General features: G+C 44.0%; 1 protein-coding gene across 1 annotated transcript in view; it reads right to left on the bottom strand.

The window, feature by feature from the left end:
- Nucleotides 1–24,359, bottom strand: part of Xpnpep3 (X-prolyl aminopeptidase 3) — a 43,352-nt gene that overhangs the window by 5,100 nt on the left and 13,893 nt on the right. The window contains exons 3-7 of the mRNA XM_051160037.1: nt 13,936–14,343; nt 10,049–10,251; nt 9,214–9,276; nt 7,472–7,585; nt 3,986–4,071 (exon numbers count right to left, since the gene is read on the bottom strand). Coding sequence (XP_051015994.1) covers nt 3,986–4,071; nt 7,472–7,585; nt 9,214–9,276; nt 10,049–10,251; nt 13,936–14,343 — 874 coding nt within the window. The remainder of the gene's footprint in view (nt 1–3,985; nt 4,072–7,471; nt 7,586–9,213; nt 9,277–10,048; nt 10,252–13,935; nt 14,344–24,359) is intronic.

Raw genomic sequence — 24,359 nt, 5'->3', positions numbered from 1 at the left:
TGGTTGTGAGCCACCATGTGGTTGCTGGGACTTGAACTCAGGACCTCTGGAAGAGCAGTCAGTGCTCTTAACCTCTGAGCCATCTCTCTAGCCCCTGCTTCTAGTAATTCTTTTGTTTGTTTTCTTTTTCGAGACAGGGTTTCTCTGTGTAGCCTTGCTTGTCCTGGACTTGCTTTGTAGACCAGGCTGGCCTCAAACTCACAGTGATCTGCCTGCCTCTGCCTCCCAAGTGCTGGGATTACAGGTGTGTGCCTCCATGCTTGGTTTAGTAATTTTTAAATTAGAGTTTCAATATGTAGTCCAGACTGGCCTTGAACTCTTAAAAAAAAAAATTGTGTGTGCATGTGTGTACGTAGGGAGGTCAGAAGCGGGGCACGAGATCCTCAGATCTGAGGTTACAGGCATTTGTGCATAGTGTGGTGCGGTTGCTGGGATCCAAACTCCTGTCCTGTAGCACAGTAGTAAGTGCTCTTCCTGCTGAGCAGTAACTCCAGCCCCTGGCCTTTAACTCTTTATCATCTTGCCTCGACTTCCTGAGTCACAGAAGCACACTACCACATCTGTCTTATATTCATTGTTTTCTAACTATTTGGAGATTAAAAAAAGACTTTATTCATTTGTTTTAGATTATGCATCTATGCGCTCATGGTTTGTGCATGTGGTGCCTGACAAGGCCTCTGGAGCTGACGTAATAAGCAGTGTTATGAGCTGTGCAATGTGGGTTCTCTGGGAGAGGAGCAAGAACTCTTTTTTTTTTTTTAATTTTTTTATTAATATATTCTTGTTACATCTCAATGGTTATCCCATCCCTTGTATCCTCCCATTCTTCCCTCCCTCCCATTTGGAGCAAGAACTCTTAATCACTGAGTCATCTCTCTAGCTCTACTATTTGGAGGTTTTAAAATGTATTTTGTCAGCATGGCTTAGTACTTGCTACGATTTTACTTTTGAGTCATAGTTTCTCTGTGTAACAAGAGCCCTGGCCACACTAGGTCTCTGCCTCCTGAGTGCAGGGATTAAAGGCCTGTGCCACCAGATCCGTCTCCATAGATGTATTTAGTTCTGTCATTCTGCTATTTCCTTCTTCATCTTTGTGTGTATGCATCTGCTTTTGTTTTTTTCTTCCTTGTCTACTTTTGGGCCATTAATATTTCTTTTAAAAATTTATATTTATTTATTTGTAAAGATTTTATTTATTATTTATACAGAATTCTGCCCCCATGTATGTCAGTTCTCATTATGGATGGTTGTGAGCCACCATGTGGTTGCTGGGAATTGAACTTAGGACCTTTGGAAGAGCAGTCAGTGCTCTTAGCCCCCTAATATTCCTTTTAGAAGAAAAATTTTATGCTTATTTACTTTGTGTTTGTGTATGTATGTGGATGCATTCATGCCATGGGGCATGTATGGAGGACTGGAGGATGGAAGACAACCCAACATAAGTTTTTTTTTGGGTTTATTTTTTGTATTCCATTTTAATTTCTCTGCTGGCTTTGGTATTATTTGGTATTATTCTTCTGGCTGCTTTAGGACTGTGTTCTTCTGAAGAGTGCCTTTCTCACCATGGCTGGGTTTAAAGCAGAAGCAACCAGTGTCTCTCTGGAGTGAAGTTCTGTGATCAGTTAACAATTTCTGAATAATAATGATGATGATGATGTTTTTTTGAGACAGAGTTTCTCTTCTAGTCCTGGCTGTCTATCTTAGCACCCTCTTTGTAGTCCAGGCTGGCCTCGAACTCACAGAGATCTGCCTGTCTCTGTTTACCTAGTGCTGGGATTAAAGGTTTGCACCACCATGCCCGGCCCAATTTCTGGAAAAAAAAAAATTTTTTTTTTTAAAAAAGATTTATTTATTATTATGTATACAGTGTTGTCTGCTTGTACACCCTCAGGCCAGAAGAGGGCATCAGGTTACATTATAGATGGTTGTGAGCCACCATGTGGTTGCTGGGAATTGAACTCAGGACCTTTGGAAGAGCAGGCGGTGCTCTTAAGCACTGAGCCATCTCTCCAGCTCCAAAAAAAAAAATTTTTTTTTTTTTTTTCTTCCTGAGATAGGGTTTCTCTGTGTAGCCTTGGCTGTCCTGGACTTGCTTAGTAGAACAGGCTGGACTCAAACTCACAGCGATCCGCCTGCCTCTGCCTCCCAAGTGCTGGGATTAAAAGCATGTGCGACCACTGCCTGGCTCAATTTCTGAATTTTTATACGAAGATCTGGGGGTTTACTTTTTCTCCAAGAATCCTGCCTCCCCACCAACATTTTTTTCTGGTTTGTTTGCCAGGACCTAAATCTGTTTTCTGTCTTTTTTTTTTTTTTTTTCAAGACAGGGTTTCTCTGTGTAGCTCTGGTTGTCCAGGAACTTAATTTATAGAACTAGCTGGCCTCGAACTCAAGAGATCCATCTGCTTCTGCCATCTTAAGATGATAAGACTGGCTTTACACTGTAAAGCACTGTGGACTAGGAGGTGCTGTTAGGACTGGATGGAGGGATGGCTTGGTACTTAAGGCTGAACTCACTGCTTTTGCAGAGGACAGAGTTTAGTTCCTAGTACTTATGTCAGGTAGCTCACAATCACCTGTAAACCCACCTCCAGACGACTCAATGCCTCTGGCTTCTACTGGTGCCTATAAATGTGAGCATGCACACGCATGCACGCTGTGTGCATGTATATATATACACAGACAATTGAAACTAAATTTGAAAAATAAAGAAAATAGACTTAGGTTGAAAACCCTAACCACTAAGCTTACCTACTTTATTTATTTTAAGAAGATTTACATGAGCTAGACAGATGGCTCAGTGGTTAAGAGCACTGGCTGGGTTTGACTCTCAGTGCCCACAGGACGGCTCAGAACTGTCTAGAACTCCAGTTTCAGGGGATCCAATGCCCTCTTCTGGTTTCTGTGTGCCCTACACACGCGTGGTGTCAATACATCCAAACAAAACACTCATATACATAAAACAAAACAAACAAAAAATATTTACAGTTTTTGCCTACAGTGGATACTCTCTAGTATCTTCAAATTGTTTTTTAATTTTTTGTTGAGATGTTATAATCATTATTTGTGACATGTTAACCCAATGAAGAAATTCTACAAAACCTTGAATAAAGCCTTTAATGAGAAGGAAAAAAGCAACAAGAGAACCACAATGGCAGCCTTTAGTCCCAGCACTAGGGAGGTAGAGGCAGGCGGGTCGCTGTGAGTTCGAGAGCAGCCAGGGCTACACAAAGAAACCCTGTCTCAAAAAACCAAAAAAAGAAAGAAAGAAAGAAAAAAAAAAAAAAAAAAGACCATCCTCTACGGACTATGGGAGACTGTAAATATCCCAAATAACAAGTGTCAATCACTTTTGCATTGCTCAGCATCGCTAGGCTGCTGCTCACTGCTCAGCTTCAAGAAGCTCCTAGAGCCTCCAGAGGATGCTTTGCTTGCTGCTGCTGCTGCAGAGTGGAATTGTTCCCAGGAACTGAGTCTAGCAAGGTCTGCCTCTCCTGTCCCTGCTAGCCTTCTTTCTCTTCTACCTAGGGCTGGAGGGCTGGAAAGGAGGTATATGGTCACAGAACCCCAAACAAAGCAGGTTTAAAAAGACCCTCAGGATTCCAGCAGACCCATGAAACAGCACAATCCAGCAACCCAGCAGAGCTACAGCAACCACAGCAGCAGGAACCTTGACGAATTCTCTGGGGCAGTTCACTCTAGGAGCATCTAAAGCAAAGCAATTCAAGAGCAACGATCTTTGCTATTTGGGCTAGTTAGGCTCTCTCACAGACCACGCCCCACACAAGGTAGTTCTCTTTCTCGAAGACAAACATCGATCGCCCTCTCATGAGGCAGTTTCACATCCCACACTTGGGATCAGAAGAAAAACATGTTTACATCCACTACCAACTCGACCTCTAAGAGTCATGTATTCCAGGCACATCTCTACATGAGCTCCAATCCTAAGATGTCACAGGGCCATGTTGCTCTGTAGAATCCCTACCTGCCATTGACAGGCCACGTCCGGGTGATGTCACTCACGTAGCAGGAAGATTCACAACCCCCATCAAGAAGTACCATTTCACCATCCTGCAACAAAGAAAGAAAGGGAGGAGGTTGTGGCTATTTTTTGCTACTTTGTGAGTTCTTCTTTTTCTCACCTTTTGTCCCCCCAGTTTTACCCCATCACTAGACAGAAGAGAAAGGAGAGAGAGGAGAGAAAGAGTGACACAGTTTTTTGAATCTAATTTCTTTGCTACTTTGTGGGTTTTTCTTTTTCCCACATTTTATCCCCACCCCCATCCTATTTCACCCCTATCACTAGATAGGAGAAAAAGACGGATGGGGGGGTGGGAGGGGAGAGAGAGAATCATTCCTTTAATGTAATTTCAAGACAGGATTTCTCTGTGTAGCCTTGGCTGTCCTGGAACGCACTCTGTAGATGAATCTAATTTCTTTTTTCTTGTTTCTTTGAGCCTGACTACTACCAAACCACAACTAATCTTCTGAAAGACCAACAACCATTCACCTCAACTACTTGGGCCCTAGCATTTATATATCCTCTGAAAAATTTCCAGAATTCTGATCATCACACAATCACAGAAACTATCTGCAGCTGGCAAAGCCATGTCTCTGCTAGAGCACGAGGCAAATCATAGCCAGCTGCTGCATAGCACCCCACACCTTGGATTAAAACAAAAACATATTCTTATAATATTTCTGTTTTTATGACATAAAAATTTGGGGCTGGAGATTTGGCTCAGAGGTTAAGAGCACTGGCTGCTCTTCCAGAGGTCCTGAGTTCAATTCCCAGCAACCACATGGTGCCTCACAACCATCTATAATGAGATCTGGTGCCCTCTTCTGGAGTGCAGGTGTACATGCTGTAATGCCATTACTTGGGAGACTGCAGCAAGAGGATTGCTCCAAGTTGAAGGCCAGCTTGGGACACATAAGAGAATTCTAAACTAGCCTGGGCTATGGAGTAGGACCCTGCCAACACCACTACTCTGCCTCCAAACATTCTGAAATATACAAAGTTCAAAAATAAACAAAATCAAATTATCTAAGTGTAGTGGTAAAACAAGGAAAACTGAGCCAGGCCTGATGGCGCACTCCCTTAGTCCCAGGCCTGATGGCGCACTCCCTTAGTCCCAGGCCTGATGGCGCACTCCCTTAGTCCCAGGCCTGATGGCGCACTCCCTTAGTCCCAGGCCTGATGGCGCACTCCTTTAGTCCCAGGCCTGATGGCGCACTCCTTTAGTCCCAGCACTTGAGAGGCAGAGGCGGTGGATCGCTGTGAGTTTCAGCCAGCCTGGTCTACAAGGGGAGTCCAAAACAGCCAGGACTACACTGAGGAAGCATGTCTTCAAAAACAAAACAAAACAAAACAAAATGCCGTGCTCCTGTGTGTGTGCCGGCTCAGACAACAAGGCCCCCTGAGGTCTCGTGGGAGACTCAGGGAGTGAGACCAGGTCCAGTTATCTAAGAACCAGAGTCAAAGCATCCTCTCCACTTAGGATCCAGAATCTTGCCACCAGGGACAACAGGTTCACGGAGAAAACAAAAAACAAACAAACAAAAAAGGTGACTGCTGGGTTTGGTGGTGCACGCCTTTAATCCCAGCACTTGGGAGGCAGAGGCAGGTGGATTGCTGTGACTTCAAGACCAGCCTGGTCTACAATGTGAGTCCAGAACAAAGAAACCCTGTTTAGAAAAAAACCAAAAAGGAGACCAATTGGAATGACTTCTGGAGGAACTGGATCCTCAATTTGGGACTCTTTGGGAGTTTGGCTGGCCAGGAACTCAAGTGACATCGATTTGATGGCACCTCAGCCAGGGGTGTTGCTAAAATGTTCCAATGTGATGCAACTGACACTGTACTCTGCTCTGGCTATGCACAGACACCAGAGGCAGAGGACAGCATTCCAGACACTACATAGCTCTTCTGCAAGGAAGATCTCCCTTTCTTTAAAAAAAAAAAAAAATTGATTTATTTAAAAAATATATATTGATTTATTATTTATTCAGTATTCTGCCTGCATGCCAGAAGGCGGCACCAGATCTCAAGAATAGATGGTTCTGAGTCACCATGTGGTTGCTGGGAATTGAACTCAGGACCTTTGGAAGAACAGCCAGTGCTCTTAACCTCTGAGCCATCTCTCCAGCCCAAGGAAGATCTCCTTAATAACCACCTCCCTAACTCATGCCGATGCTCCTGGTGCCTGAGGTGCTGTCTGTGGTTGCAGTGGCACCTCATGACGGTGGCTCATTGGAGCCAGCTGCTCTCAGTTCCATCTTATTTAAGTGATTTTATCATCCTCTTTTGTGTTCAGGCCTGCTAAGCATTGGCTTTATAAAGTCCGTAATCTGCTCACCAGTCTTGCTGATAGCTGCTATAAAACTATTTCAAAAAACTGAAATAGAATCTTTTAATGTTCCTTTAAGTGTTTACATTAATTAATGTGTTGCCCCTCTGTACAGACACATCTGTATTCTTTGCCTGCAAGTTCTCTTTCTAGTATAAACACAGGGTTCAAGATGAAAAAGAGAAAGGGAAGAAAGGGAGGAAGAAAGAAGGGAAGAAGAAAGAAAGAAAGAAGACTAAGGTATAAAAGAGAACGGAGCTGTGTGGAGTGCTTGCCTAGGATACACGGAGCCTTGGGGTCTGTCCCCCGTTGTGCACAGAACTGGGCATGATGTCGTCCACCAGTATACCCTAGTTCTAGAGAGGAAGGCACACTGAAGAATAACCCTGAGGGGGCTGGAGAGATGGCTGCCACAGGCTGTGTTACACACCGCAGCTGGCTCCCCCTAGGGGTGGCCCTAGATCCGGCCTGTGGACCACGGCTTGCTAATGTTTAATGCTTATCTCTTCATCTACTAAGAGAGCATGCGAGCAACTGTTCTTTACCTAACTGCTACTTCAAAGACTAATGAAATAATATCCATAAAACCATTTTAGAGGGCTGGAGAGATGGCTCAGTGGTTAAGAGTACTGACTGCTCTTCCAAGGACCTGCGTTCAATTCCCAGCAAACACATGGCAGTTCAAAACTGTCTGTAACTCCAAGATCTGACACCCTCACACAGACATACATGTAGGCAGGGCACCAATGCACATAAAAAAAAAATAATTAAAAAAACATTTTAGAAATAACAAAGTGTGGAGGCTGGAGAGATGGCTCAGCGGTTAAGAGCACTGGCTGCTCTTCCACAGGTCCTGAGTTCTGTTCCCAGCAACCACATGGTGGCTCACAACCATGTATAATGTGATCTGATGCCCTCTTCTGGCCTGCAGGTATACATGCAGATAGAGTACTCATTACATTAAAGAAATAAATCTTAAAAAAAAAAAAAAAAAAAAAAAAAAAAAAGAAAGAAATAACAAACTGCTTTTTAAACAGCATTCCATTTGTGAAGGGGAAGGTAGCAAGGTCCCTGTTGGGGATCCTGGACCTGTCCGGAGCAGAATGCAGGGCGTTAATTACCTTGACGAGCTGGTTATTCTTCACATAGTGCAAGGTGTTGGAACGGTTGCCACCTGCCACCACAGGCGGGTAGGCTAGGATGTCTGCGCCTCGGGCCCGGCACTCAAATTCAAACTGCGAACAACAACCAAGTGTGACTCACACAGTTTCTGTGGCCCTGTCCCAGGCCAGGCTGTCTTCATCCCCAGAGGTGTGCACTACAGGTCAGTACTGGAACGCTGGCCGTCCCTAACCACGGCTCATGGCGTCAACTCCCACGGGCTCTGACTCCTGCCTGTTGTGCTGTTCTAGCCTATAAGCACCTTTTACGTCCATCCTGGCCTCCAACTTTACTACATATGTGTATTTTTTCAGACAGGAGCCCATGTAGCCCAGGCTAACCTCAAGCTTACTATATAGTTGAGGATGACCCTGAATTCCGTCTTGATTGTCATGTATACACCTCCTAAGTGCAGGAATTTGACATGCACCAATACATCTGGCCTCAACGTATTAATTACTTAATCTCCTGTAATGTAAACTTCCCATGGTTTTCAAAGTAAGTCCAGAAGAAGAGAGATAAAATCTGTAAAGAAGGCTGAGTCCAAAAATATATATAAGGCTGTTTTTATCAGCTAAACAACAAAATATAGCTTATATTTTAAACAATACCTCTAAGTGGCTAATTTCAGTCTTACAAATAGTTACCAACCTAACTGCTCTGGGTAGGTGGAAAAGGATGCTGGGAACCTGTAAGTTCTGACACCTTCAGTACACTCTGAAAGCTGTCCCACTGGTTTTACCCAAGTGCTGCCTCAGACCTTTCTTCCTTCACACATACACAGTGTTTGTCCCCTTTCAGTGGGAAGTCTTTCTTTCTTCACGGGCTCTGCTCTGTACTTCTCTTCAATGTCACACTGACATCTGAGGAGGCTATCCCACTCTCCTCTATGTCACACTAACATCTGAGGAGGCTATCCCACTCTCCTCTATGTCACACTGACATCTGAGGAGGCTATCCCATCACTCTATGTCACACTGACATCTGAGGAGGCTATCCCACTCTCCTCTATGTCACACTGACATCTGAGGAGGCTATCCCATCACTCTATGTCACACTGACATCTGAGGAGGCTATCCCACTCTCCTCTATGTCACACTAACATCTGAGGAGGCTATCCCACTCTCCTCTATGTCACACTGACATCTGAGGAGGCTATCCCATCACTCTATGTCACACTGACATCTGAGGAGGCTATCCCACTCTCCTCTATGTCACACTGACATCTGAGGAGGCTATCCCATTCTCCTCTATGTCACACTGACATCTGAGGAGGCTATCCCACTCTCCTCTATGTCACACTGACATCTGAGGAGGCTATCCCATCACTCCATGTCACACTGACATCTGAGGAGGCTATCCCACTCTCCTCTATGTCACACTGACATCTGAGGAGGCTATCCCATCACTCCATGTCACAGTGACATCTGAGGAGGCTATCCCACTCTCCTCTATGTCACACTGACATCTGAGGAGGCTATCCCATCACTCCACGTCACACTGACATCTGAGGAGGCTATCCCATCACTCCATGTCACACTGACATCTGAGGAGGCTATCCCATTCTCCTCTATGTCACACTGACATCTGAGGAGGCTATCCCATCACTCTATGCCTGCCTGGAGCCAGCTAATGTTCCCCTTGGATGGCAGATTCACTGTACTTTTGTCCCAACGGGACCTTCCTGCTACTTAACACTCACCTTCGCATAAAGAAAGGCTTCACCCACTGGAGCTTTACTGGCAAACATGGTCTCTATGAAAGCCTGCAAAGAGAGGAAGGGGGAAATGAACACAGCCTCATCTTATCTGTCACTCAAACAGTCACATGTTGGAGTTCAAATAAAAAGCACCTTTCCCAGCTGGGTACAGTGGCCACACAAGGGCTTACAGAGAAACCCTGTCTCCGTGTACCAGCCATGGCTAGCTTTGAAGGAGCAGAGAAACTGACATCAGTGTTATCTGGGAAGCCTAAGGAGCTGGGAAATGGATTGGACCGAAAACGAAAATTGCTAACAGGCCTGCTAAGTACTCAAGGCTGCAATCACCACTTTCAGCAGTGGCTCAAATCAAGCTAAGGATCCCTGCAGATGACCCACAACTACCCACCACGCCTCTCAGGGCTCTAGCATTTATACACCCTCTGAAAAGTTTCTAGAATTCCAAACATCTTACAATTGCAGAAACTGTCTGCAGCTAGCAAAACCACGGCTCTGCTAGAGCACGAGGCAAATCACAGTCAGCTGCTGGGGACAGTCTGAAGCAGCGCCACATCCCCACACCTGGGGTTAAACAAAAGCACATTCTTATAATACTGCTGTTTTTAAAGAAAGTAAAATTCTAAAATGTCACTATAAAGATTAATCTTCAAAGAAACAACTTTATTTTGCCTTGTGAAGCGTTGAGTAGGTCTTAGATGGTCACTAATCACACGGAAGAAGTTGGCTACCCATGACCTATAAGGTCACTACAATGGGCATGTAAGTGTGAAAAGCTTGAGTTCTGTAATCTGAAAGGGGTTTTCAATAGCAGCCATACCTCTGAGGTCAGCTTCCCAGCAACCTGCATTCTCTTGATTTCTGCAGGAGACTTAACTAGCCGCAGGCGCTGTATCAGCTGCTGGACACTCCGAACCTTGTTCTTGCTCCTGGCCTTGGCTTCAGTTAGTTGCTGCATGTAGTCAGAGTGCAGCCGTGCATGAGAAGGCTTCATCCAGTCATACCAAACCATGTTCGTCTCAGCTTAAAATGGGAAGCCAAAAATATGTTTAACAGCCATGGAGACTGAAGGGTTGCTCTGACCGTGGGATGCCCAGGACGGGGCACAGCTCAGGGGAGGAACCCTTGGCTAGCACACGCAAGGCTCTTGTGCCTTCGGAACTGAAACATAAATAAATAGTATAATAGCAAGAAATATGTTGAGAAAGATAAAACTATAAAGTCTGTTTTGTGGAATCCTGAAAGACTGGGTGATACTTTCTCAAGACTGAAGCATCTGATGGGTTTGACACGAATCACTGGAAAGGCCATTCTCTGGGATGTTCTTGGATATATGTAGCTTTCTATCCTAAAATGTCAATGTTCTTGTGAAAATGACAGATGGGACGAAAGCTTTATTTAAGCTTGGATTTTGTTTTTTCTTTTCTTTTCGAGACAGAGACTCGAGACAGAGACGGTCTCTCTGTGCTTGGCCTTGGCTCAGCCTTGGCTGTCCTAGTCTCACTTTGTAGATCAGGCTGGCCTCGAACTCACAGAGATCCGCCTGCCTCTGCCTCCCGAGTGCTGGGATTAAAGGTGTGTGCCACCGCCACCATGCCCAGCTATTTTTTAACTTTTAAAGAACAATGTAACAGTTGTTCACAGCTGATTCAGAGGCACTTCTGGATTACTATGCATAAAAATGGCAAAGGTGAGGCTGGAGAGATGGCTCAGAGGTTAAGGGCACTGTCTGCTCTTCCAGAGGTCCTGAGTTCAATTCCCAGCAACGACAAAGTGTCTCGCAACCATCTACAATATGATCTGGTGCCCTCTTCTGGTGTGCAGGTGTACATGCAGGCAGAGCACTATATACATAATAACTAAGTAATCCTAAAAAAGACCAAGCGACAGCTAATGACTTGTGTAAAATTGTCTGGAGACAAGCTGGCGCAAGGTCTCCCAGTTTGAAATAGTTACTTATTGTCCCTGTCATTTATTTTGTTGTAAGATCTAAAGAGCTGGCCCCTCTGTCCCCGAGACTGTGCTCCATGGCAGTGCTCCTCAACCTTAACACTGCAACCCTTCACTGCAGTTCCTCATGTGATTACCTGCAACCATAAATTAGTTTCGCTGCTACTTCATAACTGTAAATTTGCTACATTATGAATCACAATGTAAACGTGATATACAGGCTATCTGATATGTGACCCCAGGTTGAGAGCCACTGCTACAGGGTCTCATAATGAAAATGTCATATCCTGCTTAGCAGCATGTATATAATTCATCTTTTTGCTAACAGTAGATTAAGAATGACATTCTTAGCCGGGCGGTGGTGGCGCACGCCTTTAATCCCAGCACTCGGGAGGCAGAGGCAGGCGGATCGCTGTAATCGCTGTGAGTTCGCGGATAGCCTGGTCTACAAAGCAAGTCCAGGACAGCCAAGCCTACACAGAGAAACCTTGTCTCAAAAAAAAAAAAGAATGACATTCTTTTTTTTGTTTTTGTTTTTGGAGACAGGGTTTCTCTTGTAGTCCTGGCTGGATGTCCTGGACTCACTTTGTAGACCAGGCTGGCCTCAAACTCACAGAGATCTGCCTGCTTCTGCCTGCCAAGTGCTGGGACCTAAGGTGTGCGCCACCACGCCTGGCAAGAATGACATTCTTAACTAAATCTGCAGGGCTGTATGATTAACAGTATATGGGGACACAACAGGAGAAGAACGGAGGAAGTTCTGACTGGGAATGCATTATGACGTTACAAGCCAAACATTTAAAAAATAAATTTGTCATTAAGTGTACAGTGCATTGGGAATACTTAATTACAATAGTATATGCTTCAATTATTTGAAAAATTAACCAATCTCTATTATTTATAATCAGTGTATGGAATAAAAGCTCAACACTTACTGGTTTTGTCCAACAGTGTTGGGGTTGGAATCTGAGGCCTGGTACATGCCAGGCAAGTTATACACTATGAGACAACTCCAGTGCAGGTAGGTTTCTTCTTTTAAACTTGTAAATACATTTATTAGATTCATTAATACTTTCCAGTATTTAGTGCTTTTACCCATCAATACTAACACTAAGAATAATAGCCGGGCATGGTGGTGCACGCCTTTAATCCCAGCACTCGGGAGGGGGAGGCAGAGGCAGGTGTATCGCTGTGAGTTCGAGGCCAGCCTGGTCTACAAAGTGGGTCCAGGACAGCCAAGGCTACACAGAGAAACCCTGTCTCAAAAAACTAAACCAACCCCGCCCCCCAAAAATCAGTGAGACATAGTTGTACATTAGCACCTTTCATCCCTGAGGCAAGTAGATCTCTGTGAGTTCCAGGACAGCTAGAGCTACAGTGAAGCTCTGTCTCAAAACAAACAACCTCCTCACCCTCACGCAAACAAAAAGTATACTCAGGGAGGCAGAGGCAGGTGGATCACTGTGAGTTCAAGACCACACTGGTCTACATGTCCAGTCCACGACAGCCAAGGCTACAGAGAAACCCAGTCTTGGAAAAACCAATCCCCCTCATTCCCCAAAATACTGACAAGGGCTGATGAGGCAGCTCAGTGGGTAAAGGTGCTTGGCTGATAACTTTAGCTTGACTCTAAGAAGCCATGTAACATGGAAGGAGAGAGCTGACTCCACAAAGTTGCCCTCTAACCTCCATACATGTGCTGCAGCATAGCTGACCCCTCCCCACATCCCACACAAAATCATAAAAATAAACTTTAAAGAAAAAGACAGGTGAATGAGAAAAGTCCTTTCAAGAAACACATACATTGTGAGGACTTAGCTTTATACAACTAAAGAAAATTAAAAAAAAAATTACTACAGCATTCTGCCCACATGTATGCCAGAGGAGGGCACCAGATCTCATTGTAGATGGTTGTGAGCCACTATGTGGGTGCTGGGAATTGACTCAGGGCCTTTGGAAGAGCAGACAGTGCTCTTAACCTCTGAGCCATCTCTCTAGCCCCCCAAAAATTTTTTAAGTGTGTGTGTGTGTGTGTGGGGGTGTGTGCGTGCGTGCGTGTGTGTGTAGGCATAAGGTTATCTGTATCCCCCATATCTGGTTGTAAGCCATGTTCTGAGACTCTCCTGTCTCAATGTTGTAAAATTCTGCTCCCCAGTTATCCCCTAGTATGTGATTCAAGCAGCTTGCAGCCAATCACTGAGCAGGGCAGAGAATAGGGCTGGGCTTCCTGACAGCCAGGGGAGGAGGAGTTAGGAGAGGAAGTAGGGTGTCAGATCCCCTGGAACTGGAGTTAGGAGAGTTGTGAGCCACCATGTGGGTGTTAGCAATCAAACTGGGTCCTATGGAAGAGACCCAGTGATCTTACTCACTGAGCCATCTCCAGCCCAGGTTAATTTTGACTACTGTCAAAGCTGGCAAAGACAGCAGCTATGTAAGCAATTAAAAGTCCAGAAAGAAAATGCTGTCAGGCTTAGTATTTATGTGGATCCCCCTAGCTCCAGCCCCAAGACAGGCCTCATTATCTAACTCAGGTGGATCTTAAACTTTCAGACATCTTCATGTCTCGGCCTCCCTGAGTGTTGGGACATAACATGTGCCACCACATTTAGCAATAGTTTTGTTTTGTACAAGGACATGTCTCTCTTTATGATGCCCAAAGAAATGTCACTAGGAGAATTATTTTAGAAAATTAGCTACTACAAGGCAAGGAGGGCCCGAACTCTAACTTGGCCCGTGATCTGACTTTATTAGCATTACCTTTCAGTTTTGGTACAAGGTGTTGAAATTCTTCCAGTGTGTAGGCTTCATCCACTCCAGTCAGGGCTACGGCTCCATCAGTGCCAGACCGAGGGCCATCCCACAGTTCTCGACCAGGGTCTCTCCGAGGCACAAAAAGCATGGCCTTATGGGACGGTAACTGCTTCCCAGGGAAACTCTGAAGGACCAGAATGCTATCAGGCTCTTGAAATCCACACAGATACAGGAAATTGTTGTCCTGGTGGAATGTGTAAGGGATGTCATTGCTCATGTAGTACGTAGGGTTAGAGAGGACCACCACTGTGTGCTCTGCGCCACTGTGCCCCTGTGCTTCCTTGTGGATCAGGGCCATCAGTTTATGTCTTCGAAGTGCATATTCCACCTGAGATAGTCCTGGTGTCACCTCCCCTGGAAATGGCAAGAAAAAGGTCAACTGATGTTTTGAATGGCTACACTACTGGAGTATTTAAAATTGCTACTATCAGATAAAGATGTCCATAATTATTTCTTTGACTAATGACATGGCACACAGCAAATTATTATGTGGTAGGCACTGATAGGCATATAGTCAAAGTTTCCCTGAAATCTCCATATATTAAATACATTTTGATACATTATTTCTGTATGAGTTCTCTGTAAAAAGAATGAAGCTTCCACAAAGACATAGATTTTTGTCTGTTCAACATATTACCAAGGTACAGAATAACTGAAATATAGTGTACTCTAGTTTAGTTTTTGCTAATGGTTTTGCTTGTTAAGAGTTGTTAAAAGAAATGTTTCTCAATTTCTTTGTTTTGTTTGTTTGTGTTTCTCTGTGTAGCCTTGGCTTTCCTGGACTTGCTTTGTAGACCAGGCTGGCTTCAAATTTACAGAGCTCTGCCTGCTTCTGCCTCCCTGAATATTCTTTTTGTGCTGGGATTACAGAGGTGATCCACCAAGCCCAGCTATGAATTTCCTCAATTTCAAGATGGTGGAGGAGGAGGCGACGCTGGTTCTGGCGGTGGACTACGCCTTTAATCAACACTCAGGAGGCAGAGGCAGGTGAATCTTTGAGTTTGAAGCCAGCCTGGTCTACAGAATGAGTTCCAGAACAGCCAGGGCCTCACAGACAAACCTTGTTTCAAAGAGTTAAAAGAAAGAAAAAGAAAAACAAAACTCTCTTCTGAATACCTAAGGCATAGAGTGCCTTTCTATAACCCTGTGACCTTACCTTGTACTTACAGTGAGCTAGGCACAGCCACACTAACCCTGCCCCCAATTTTAAATTACACTCACCTGCTTACTCACTGCCTTATTTACGTGAAGGTGGGCATATATCAGCACTGTGGGCATTCATCACTCAGAGAACAGTCCACAGGAGCCAGGCCTCTCTTTCCACCATGCTGGTCCCAGAGACTGTTTGGGCTGTAAAGCTTGGCAGCAAGTGACCCTTTTCCTTTTTTAGACTTTATTTATTTTTATTTTATTTTTCAGACAGGGGTTCTCCGTGTCGCCCTGACTGTCCTGAAACTTGCTCTATAGACCAGGCTGGCCTTGAACTCAGAGATCTGCCTCCTGAGAGCTGGGATTACCATATTTTTTGGATCATAAGACGCACCCAGTTTTTAGAGCAGTAAAATAAGAAAAACAGTAAAAACAGCAATTGGATCAAGAGGCGTATCCTAATTTCCCCACTTTTTTTTGGGGGGGGGAAGTGCGTCTCATGGTCCAAAAAATACAGTAAAGGTGCTGTGCCACCACTGCCAGACTTATTTCATTTCTTTTGCATAAGTGTTTTGCTTGCATGTATGTATGTGCACCATGTCTGTCTCTGGTGCCCACAGAGGCCAGAGGGCATTAATCTTCCAGAACTAGAATTATGGATGGTTGTAAGCCTCCATCCATGTCCTGTGAAAGAGCAACATGTGTCCTTAAGGGCTGAGCCATAACTCTAGCCCCCATACATGTGGCTCGTAAGGACAGACCCTAGGGACTCTCTGGAAAGCTATGGATCTTCCTCCTCTCTAACTGCATGTACACATACAAACTGTTGATGTAGAATTCAAATGGCTGGATTTCCTTTTCTCTCTCTTTCCCTCTCAATCAAAAGCTCTGTTGGAAAGGGTTGTGTGCTGGTGCCTGGGTGACCCTTTAGGAAATGGAAACTGCCTGTTTTCATCCTGTGTTCCAAAGCAAAAGAACCAATAAAATAGCCATTTAGGGGCTGTAGAGATGGCTCAGTGATCAAGCAGTCACTCACTTGAACACTTAAGTTCGGTTTCCAGCGCCCATGTCAGATGGCTCACAACTGCCTATAACTCTAGCTTGAGGGGCTCCAACGCCTCTGGCCTCCAAATATAAACTCATGTGCACATACCCACACAAGTAGAAACAAAAACTTAAAAATTAAAAGAGTAATTTACAAAGTGTATACATTTGGCCTTCACTTGCTGTTGCCTATAGCACCCAGACCCACAGATGGTACACCAAGGACTACAGACATTTTCCACCTCAAGGAAGCAAGAATGTGCCACTTCGTAAGATGCTTGAGCATGTTACGTTCCTGTATGCTTCTAATACTTCCTTTCTGTTCTTCTCAGTGATTTTCTTCTGTTTGTTTTTTTGGAGACAGAGTTTCTCTGTTAATCCTGGCTGTCCTCGAACTCAGAGATCCACCTGCCTCTGCCTGCCTGGGATTAAAGGTATGTACCACCACACCTGGTTTAAACAGAGTGTTCTAAGGCTTGTGAACAGTTAAAAGCACATTGAAAGAGACTCTAGGTTTTTTCCCCCTTCTAGATAGGGTTTCTCCCTGTAGGCCTGGCTGTCCTAGACCCACTTTGTAGACCAGGCTAGCCTCACAGAGATCCACATGCCGTTGCCTCCCGAGTGCTGGAGGCTCTGGGTCTTTAGAGTCTCATGTTCTTTGGGTCTTCAGCCCTCACTGCTAAATCCACACTGAGATTTCTTGGACTGAGGAACTTTCCAATATGAACCGCTTGATGTTTCCCGAGCGCTCACTACATGTGCAGTAATGACAACTGTATCAATCTATAAAATGACTGTGGCACTATCAGTTCTCCTTGGAGTGGGCAGGCTCCATGTGCAAACATGCAAAGACAGTGTGTATGAAAAGGCACAGAGCAAAACAGACACAGACATAATTTTACAAAAGAAGCACGCTTTTTTTTTTCAAAGTGCTCTATTGGTAGTGAGATTAGAGCACACTGAATAGAAAACGATTCAATCTGCTTTTGTACTACTGAATTGCAAGGAATATATGCTTTTATAATTCACTTCATAAAGAGAAAAACAAAGGTAAAAAGGGAAGCTCTGGGCCGGGCACGGTGGTGCACATCTTCATCAGGACCTGGAGGCAGAGGCAGGGCACCTTTGTGCGTTCTCAGAGTGTATCAGAAAAAAAGAAAAAGACAGACATTGGGTCCAGGGGGATGTCTCAAGCACGAGGACCTGACTGTGAGTCCTCAGTATCCATGTAAAAAGATTATTGGCTGTTAAGTAGTTAACAGTATTAGATGAAAACAATTCACATGTATCAACTAATTAATGAGGAAGTAAAATGTGTTATAATGTTATAGAATATTACTCTCCACAAAAGCAATGAAGCACATTATATATAATGTATACATCATGCAAAGTGAAAATAGCCATGCATAAAGGGTCACATTACATGATGACATTTATATCGACAGTTCAGAAAAGGAAACTTCATTAGAAGCAGAAAAGTGGATTGATTTCTGAATGAAAAGGAAGAATGCCTGGAACTAAGCATGTTTTTTTTTTTTTTAAAGTAGGGTAATAAAAATGTTCCAGCATCGATGCTGTGCAATCTGTCCTCTACGACTATTATTCATTATTGCTGTTTTGTGCTAGGTGGAGATCGACCCTAGGACCTGATGCACAGCCGGTAAGCACTCCCCTGAGGTATACCCCTTGCCACCACTCTTCTTTTTTTCCCCCTTTCTTTCTTTTCAGAAAGGGTCTCGCTAGTTTACCCAGGCTGGCCTTGAGCTCACTCTGTATCCCAGGCAAAGCTAAAAATTACAACCCTCCCACTCAGCCTCCCAGGTATCTGGAATCACAGCGTGCACCACCCCTCTCCAGGGCTGGGCATATTATACACTTTAAATGAGCGAACTGTACCTCAGTACAACTTGTACAAACCAAATATTCATTACTAGTAGGCCTGGCCACAGCACAACAGCACCACTGTTCATGCAGGTAAGAAAGGCCTCAGGCATCCTCAGAGAAGGGAACACAGACCACAGCAAACCAGCTCCGGGCTGGTACCCATCATGCCACTGCTGGAAAGAACGATAGAAGACTTGCTGGCCACTCAGTCTAACTGAACTGACGAGTTCCGGGTCCACTGAGATACTGTCTCAAAAAGCAGGGTGGAGAGCACTAAAGCAAATGCCTGAAGCTGACCCCTGGCCTCTGTAAGCACCCCTGAGCATGTGGTACATAGCTTATAGCATCACTGGTGTACATGGACCCACACTTGCAGGCAATCCCCATTCTGGTAGGCATTTAGACAGACTCAGCTTTGGCTGTGATGATAAACATCACTGCACTCCCATCCCAGTAACTTTATGTCCTATGCACCTTTGTTTTCTCCCTGTGTTTGTCAGTTTCCAGAGCGATACCACTAAATCAGAGGATGACCTTGGAGTTCTCTTTGTAACCATGTTTGGCATATGTAACTCAATTCTTTACGATTTACTTTACTTTGGAACTTCTGTAGAACTAATTGTAGCAAATTCTGCAGTTTGCAATCTATTAATAAAATACATTTAGACCAGGCATGGTGACACGTATCTTTGATCCAGCACTTGGGAGGTAGATGCAGACAGTACTGCGTGAGTTCAAGGCCAACATCTACATAGTAAATGCCAGGGCAGTCAGGTGAGACCCTGTCTCAAAAAACAAACAACAAAAAATATTTATGACAAAAATTCCTAGCTGGGTGTGGTGGTGTACACCTGTGGTCCTAGCATTTAGGAGGCAGAGGTAGGCAGATCTTTGTGAGTTCTAGGCCAGTCTGATTTTCAAAAGTCCAGGATAGCCAAGGCTATATACATAGTGAAAACCTGTCTCGGGAAACAACAAACAAAAATTTATTTCACTTTTATTGGTGATTAAGATCATCTTGTAGGCCGGGCGTGGTGGCGCATGCCTTTAATCCCAGCACTCGGGAGGCAGAGGCAGGCAGATCCCTGTGAGTTCAAGGCCAGCCTGGTCTACAAATCGAGTCCAGGACAGACAAGGCTACACAGAGAGACCCTGTCTTGAACCTCCCCCCAAAAAAGATGATCTTGTTACAAGGTCAAATAATTTTGTTTGTTTTCTGCAAAACTTTAATATCACTAAATCTTGACCCATTTTCTAGAATTTGGCATGTTCCACACCCTATACCCTAACCTCCACCTGATGTTCTGCCAAATACTTATGAAATGTTCTGCCAAGTTCCTATGTAACAACAACAACAACAACAACCGCAACCACAACTACCACCACCCCTTGGAAACCTACTTGCTCTGCAGTTTTTGGAGCTATACAAGCCCCACTTTTTCCTATGTTCGTTGCTGTGTTCTCAACCCCCACATTAGGGAGATTGCCCTGTCTGAGCGAAAATAAAGCTTGCTTAATTTGACCCAAGAATTCAGGTAATGGTGTTTACTCTCCTTCATTTGGATTAACAAAGAACCCTCCCCCACATCTTTTCCCTTCTGAGATGGGACACTTGGGCAGAAATCCGGGCTTTGCAGCAGAGCTGAAGCTCAGCTTCCTTCTCTACTAACTGTTCACGCTAAGTTTGCCACTGTCACTCAACACTGGAAATTTCCAAGTTACCTAAGCAGCAAATGTGTGTGGGTACATGTGTGTGTGTGCGCGCGAGTGTGCATGTGTGTGCGCGCGTGTATGTATGGAGGGCAAGCAAGGTTTGGTTGAGAAGCATCATGATAGCTTCCTGTGGCAGGCAGAGGTCTAGCCTGTGGATATGTTTTCATAAAAGCAGAGCCTGATCATAATATGAACTTCTGACCCTCTGGCCTCTATCTCCAGAGTGATTACAGCATGTCTTACAACACTCCCAGGGCTCTGTGGACTGAACCCAGGCTCTCAGGCATGCTCGGCAAGCATTCTACTAATTAAGCTATAGCCCCAGCACCCCCTAAAGGCATCTCTCCAGCTGCATTTAAAATACTTCTTTAAGCCGGGCGTGGTGGCGCACGCCTTTAATCCCAGCACTCGGGAGGCAGAGGCAGGCGGATCGCTGTGAGTTCGAGGCCAGCCTGGTCTACAAAATGAGTCCAGGATGGCCAAGGCTACACAGAGAAACCCTGTCTCGAAAAACCCAAAAAAAAAAAAAAAAAAAAACCTTCTTTATGAAATCTACTTTCATAAGAAAGTTTTTTTTGGAAAGTCTTTATCATTAGCTAAATACTTTCAAACTTCCAAAATCTCAAAGCAGTAAAGTGATAAATTACCGCAGGAAAGGCACCTATTCTTTTTATCTTGGGGAGAGTGCAAAGCATGCCAAGGGATGAACTTTGGACACTCTCAGTAAACCTGGCAGTTGCAATGGCCTTTGATCATGGATCACAGTCAATCTGGCCTGAATTTCTTCTGATAAAATAGTTATGTCTGAGTAGGCATTCTGATACTTTGTAAAACTAAGTTATTAAGGATTAAAGTTAGCATTTTATCTTGTGGAATCAATTAAAGATAGAGGGGCCTTTCTAACAACTTAACTGAACCAATCAAAAGACTAGAGGTCTCACAATCACTCTAAGCCCAGAAGGAAGTTTCTCCAGACATTTAGCACCCAGCCTGTAAGGAGAGCAAGAAGAACATGCTCCACATTTTTGTTAGCCACGCAGAAAATTCAGAGAGAAAAGAGCAATAAAGGCTGGAAATGGATGAAAAGATACAGACTTTTGCTGTAATGTAGGTATGTAGTTCAATTATTTCTCCAAATTAATTTGAGATATATATGTTGTTTTTTGTTTTGTTTTTCAAGTCGAGGTTTCTCTATGTAGCCTTGAGTGTCATGGACTTGCTTTGTAGACCAGGCTGGCCTTGAATTCAGAGATCTGCTTGCCTTCCCCTCTTGAGGGCTGGGATTAAAGGTGTGTGCCACCACCTGCCTTTAGTATTTTAAGGTGGTCTAATTCTGAAAAGAATTGTTTGGTATTAGGTAGTTTTTACTGTATACAAAGTAATTCATGAACTGATTATCACAGTCAGAGAATGAGGAAAGAAAAATTACTTTGTGTTTCCTTCATAATGTGAGACACAGGCTTCTGAAAAATACTACTCTAAGTAGATTTCATTTGCATATATTGAACAAAACAAGAGACAGAAAGAGCACATACCATTAGATTCACTTATAGGACAACATACACAGGTATGTTCTTGAAACCAGAGGACAGGTTTCCTATGAAAGTGGGGTACCACCACAGCAGGGTACAAAGGAACTCTGTGTGTGTATGCGCGCGTGCCACACACACATGAGGAGGCCAGAGGAAAGCTCTGGGTTTCTGCTTTACCTGCTGCCTTGTTTGAGACAGGGTAAGACAGGCTAGCTGGCCCTCGACTTTAACATATGTCTGAGGATTCAAACTCAGGCCTTCTGCTAAGCAGCAAGCACCTTACCATTGGGCCATCTTTCCACCCTCCTTTTTGTTTGTTAGACCAGCCTTAAATAGCTAGGTTGGCCTCAAAGTTACTGTGTAGTTGAGGACCTTGAACTACTGATCTTCCTGGGTACAAATTTTAAAAGATAGGAAGATATTCTATATATCACTAAGTTTTAGGTCATATTCATGGCTATGTTTGCCAAACCTTGTTTAACTGTAGATCTGAATAGCTTATTGGACATGTATTTTATCTGACTTAAAACACACACTGCTCTTTAAACTTTTATATTAAGGGAGACTTCTTTCATGCTGGGGACAGAGTTCAGAGTAGAATGTTTCCTTAGCATGAGCAAGCCCTGTTGCTCCATCCCCAAAACAGCAGCAACAAAACCCAGTAAAACCACACAAACATCCTCCCAATCCCAGCCATGTTTCTTTTTATGTAGCATGTGAGACTGAAATATTTCTGGATTAGTGCTATTTGTCTTAACTGTTATTCGCTAATGTGTGATTAAAAATGTGGCTGGGCTGGGCTTGGTAGTGCACTCCTTTAATCCCAGCACTTAGGAGGCAGAAGTAGGCGGATCGCTGTGAGTTCCAGGCCAGCCTGGTCTACAAAGCTAGTTTAGGACCATGAAGGCTACACAGAGAAACCCTGTCTCAAAAAACAAAGAAACAAACAAAATGTGGCCGGGGGGTATAGCTCAGTGGTAGAACCCTTGGCTAGTGTTAGCTGGCATGATGCTCTGGGTCAAATCCTCAGTACCACCACGGAAGGAAAAAAAAAGCAGCAGCAGATTTTGGTGTGTTGGAATCCTAGTTTAGCAAACCACTCAGTGACTTGGGAAGAGCCTCAGTTTTCTCATCTATAAAACAAATAATAGGGGCTGGAGAGATGGCTCAGTGATTAAGAGCACTGACCGCTCTTCCAGAGAGCCTGAGTTCAATTCCCAGCACCCACACGGTGGCTCACAACCATCTATAATGTGATCTGATGTGATTTAGAAAAAAAATCTAATAGAAAAATTTAAAAACTCAACCCTAGCTGGCAGTGTACAGAACTCTGGATGTTAGCTAGTTATAAAATAAAGGTAAACTAAACCTGACCTTTGACATAAATTAGACATATAGGTAAGAAGGTATCAAGGTAAAGAATATTACAGGATACAGCCTTAGTTTTGGATTCAGGGTGAAGGCTATTGTGCCGAGGAGAACACATATATAGTGTCCCTGCACCAGGAAAACCCCAGTTGCAGAGGATGTGCTGTCTGAGGCCTCTTCTATCCTCCACAGACAACAGGTACACACACACACACACACACACACACACACACACACACACACACACACACACACACACACGCAAAGCATTCATACGCATAATGTAAAATAATCCTAACAACAGAACAGGCGGAGGTGGCATGGTGCCACACACCTGTAACCTTAGCACCTGGGGAGGTGACGCAGAAAATCATTCATGAATTCCAGACCACAGAGGGCTACAAAGGAGATTCCGTGTCAAGAGCAAACGCCCCATTCCCCTGTCCTTTCTAACCCTTGATGATCTTGTAACCTGCTAAAATGTGAGGAAGTAGGTCTACAGCGTCTTGGTATGTATAGTTTCTTTCTTTAAAAAAAAAAAATTTATTTCCATTTGTGTGCATTGGTGTTTTGTCTGTATATGTCTGTATGACAGTGTTGGATCCTTTGGAACTGGAGTCACAGATAGTTGTCCGCTGTCATGTGGTTGCTGGGAATTGAACTCAGGACCTTTGGAAGAGCAGCCAGTGCTCTTAACTGCTGAGCCATCTCTGCAGCCCAACATTTCAGATATTAAAGTCAAATCTTTAACAATTTACTTAAAAATGCACTTCTTTAAGGGAGAACTTACCTAAATTACATGAAAGATGGGTTTGTAACTGACTCAGAAACTTTTTTTTCCTATTTATTTATCTATCACTTTACAGCCGGATCCGAGCTGACGTAGAACCTTTTAAGGAGAGACATTTTTCTGTATTCTTTGTCTCCTGTGTAGGACTCATTTACAGGAAAGAGAGTCACATGTTTTGCTAGAGTTGTACGTTGTAGACATCACTGTAACTTATGTTAAATAGTGCAAAGTTACACCTGACAAAAATGTATTCTTTAGCCAGGTGTGGTGGCACAGGCCTGAGGCAGGTGGATCTCTGTGAGTTTGAGGCCAGCCTGGGTCAGGACACCCAGGGTTACACAGAGAAACCCTGTCTCAAAAAACCCAAGTGAGGGGAAAAGAAAGGCGAAGGGAGGGAAGAATCCACAAAACATGCATCTTCACTCATGGAACACTGCTCATAGCACTATTTTTCTCCTTTTAGTAAATTTTCATGTCATATGTGATGAGTGCCAAGACTGAATATTGATGTTTTGTTTCAAGTTGTTTTTAACATTTTCTCCAGAACAATATTCAGATCTGTGACAAAGGCAAAAATAAAAGATATGCACAGAATACAGAGAGCAAAGTAATTCAGCCATGAAGTCATTCATCTTTGTGTGACTGTGAGGCCTAAGGCCTGGGAAATGCAGCTTACCACATAAAGAACTTCCGCACAAGAAATCAATTATTTCAAAGCTGGTAAAGGCTCAATTCTACCCTTTCTCCTTCTTCTAAACAGAAACTACAGGTAGGTTGATCAGGTAAACAGTACTTAGTATCAACTGGACTACTAGTGTGCTTACCTTACAGCTTTGAAAACCTGATTTCTTGTGTGTCTCAGTGGTGAGCTGCATTTCCTGAGTGTCAGC

Source organism: Acomys russatus, chromosome 17, assembly GCF_903995435.1.
Source record: "Acomys russatus chromosome 17, mAcoRus1.1, whole genome shotgun sequence".
NCBI lineage: Eukaryota > Metazoa > Chordata > Mammalia > Rodentia > Muridae > Acomys > Acomys russatus.
The sequence above is the reverse complement of the archived record's forward strand: the minus strand, read 5'-3'. Positions and strand labels throughout refer to the sequence as shown.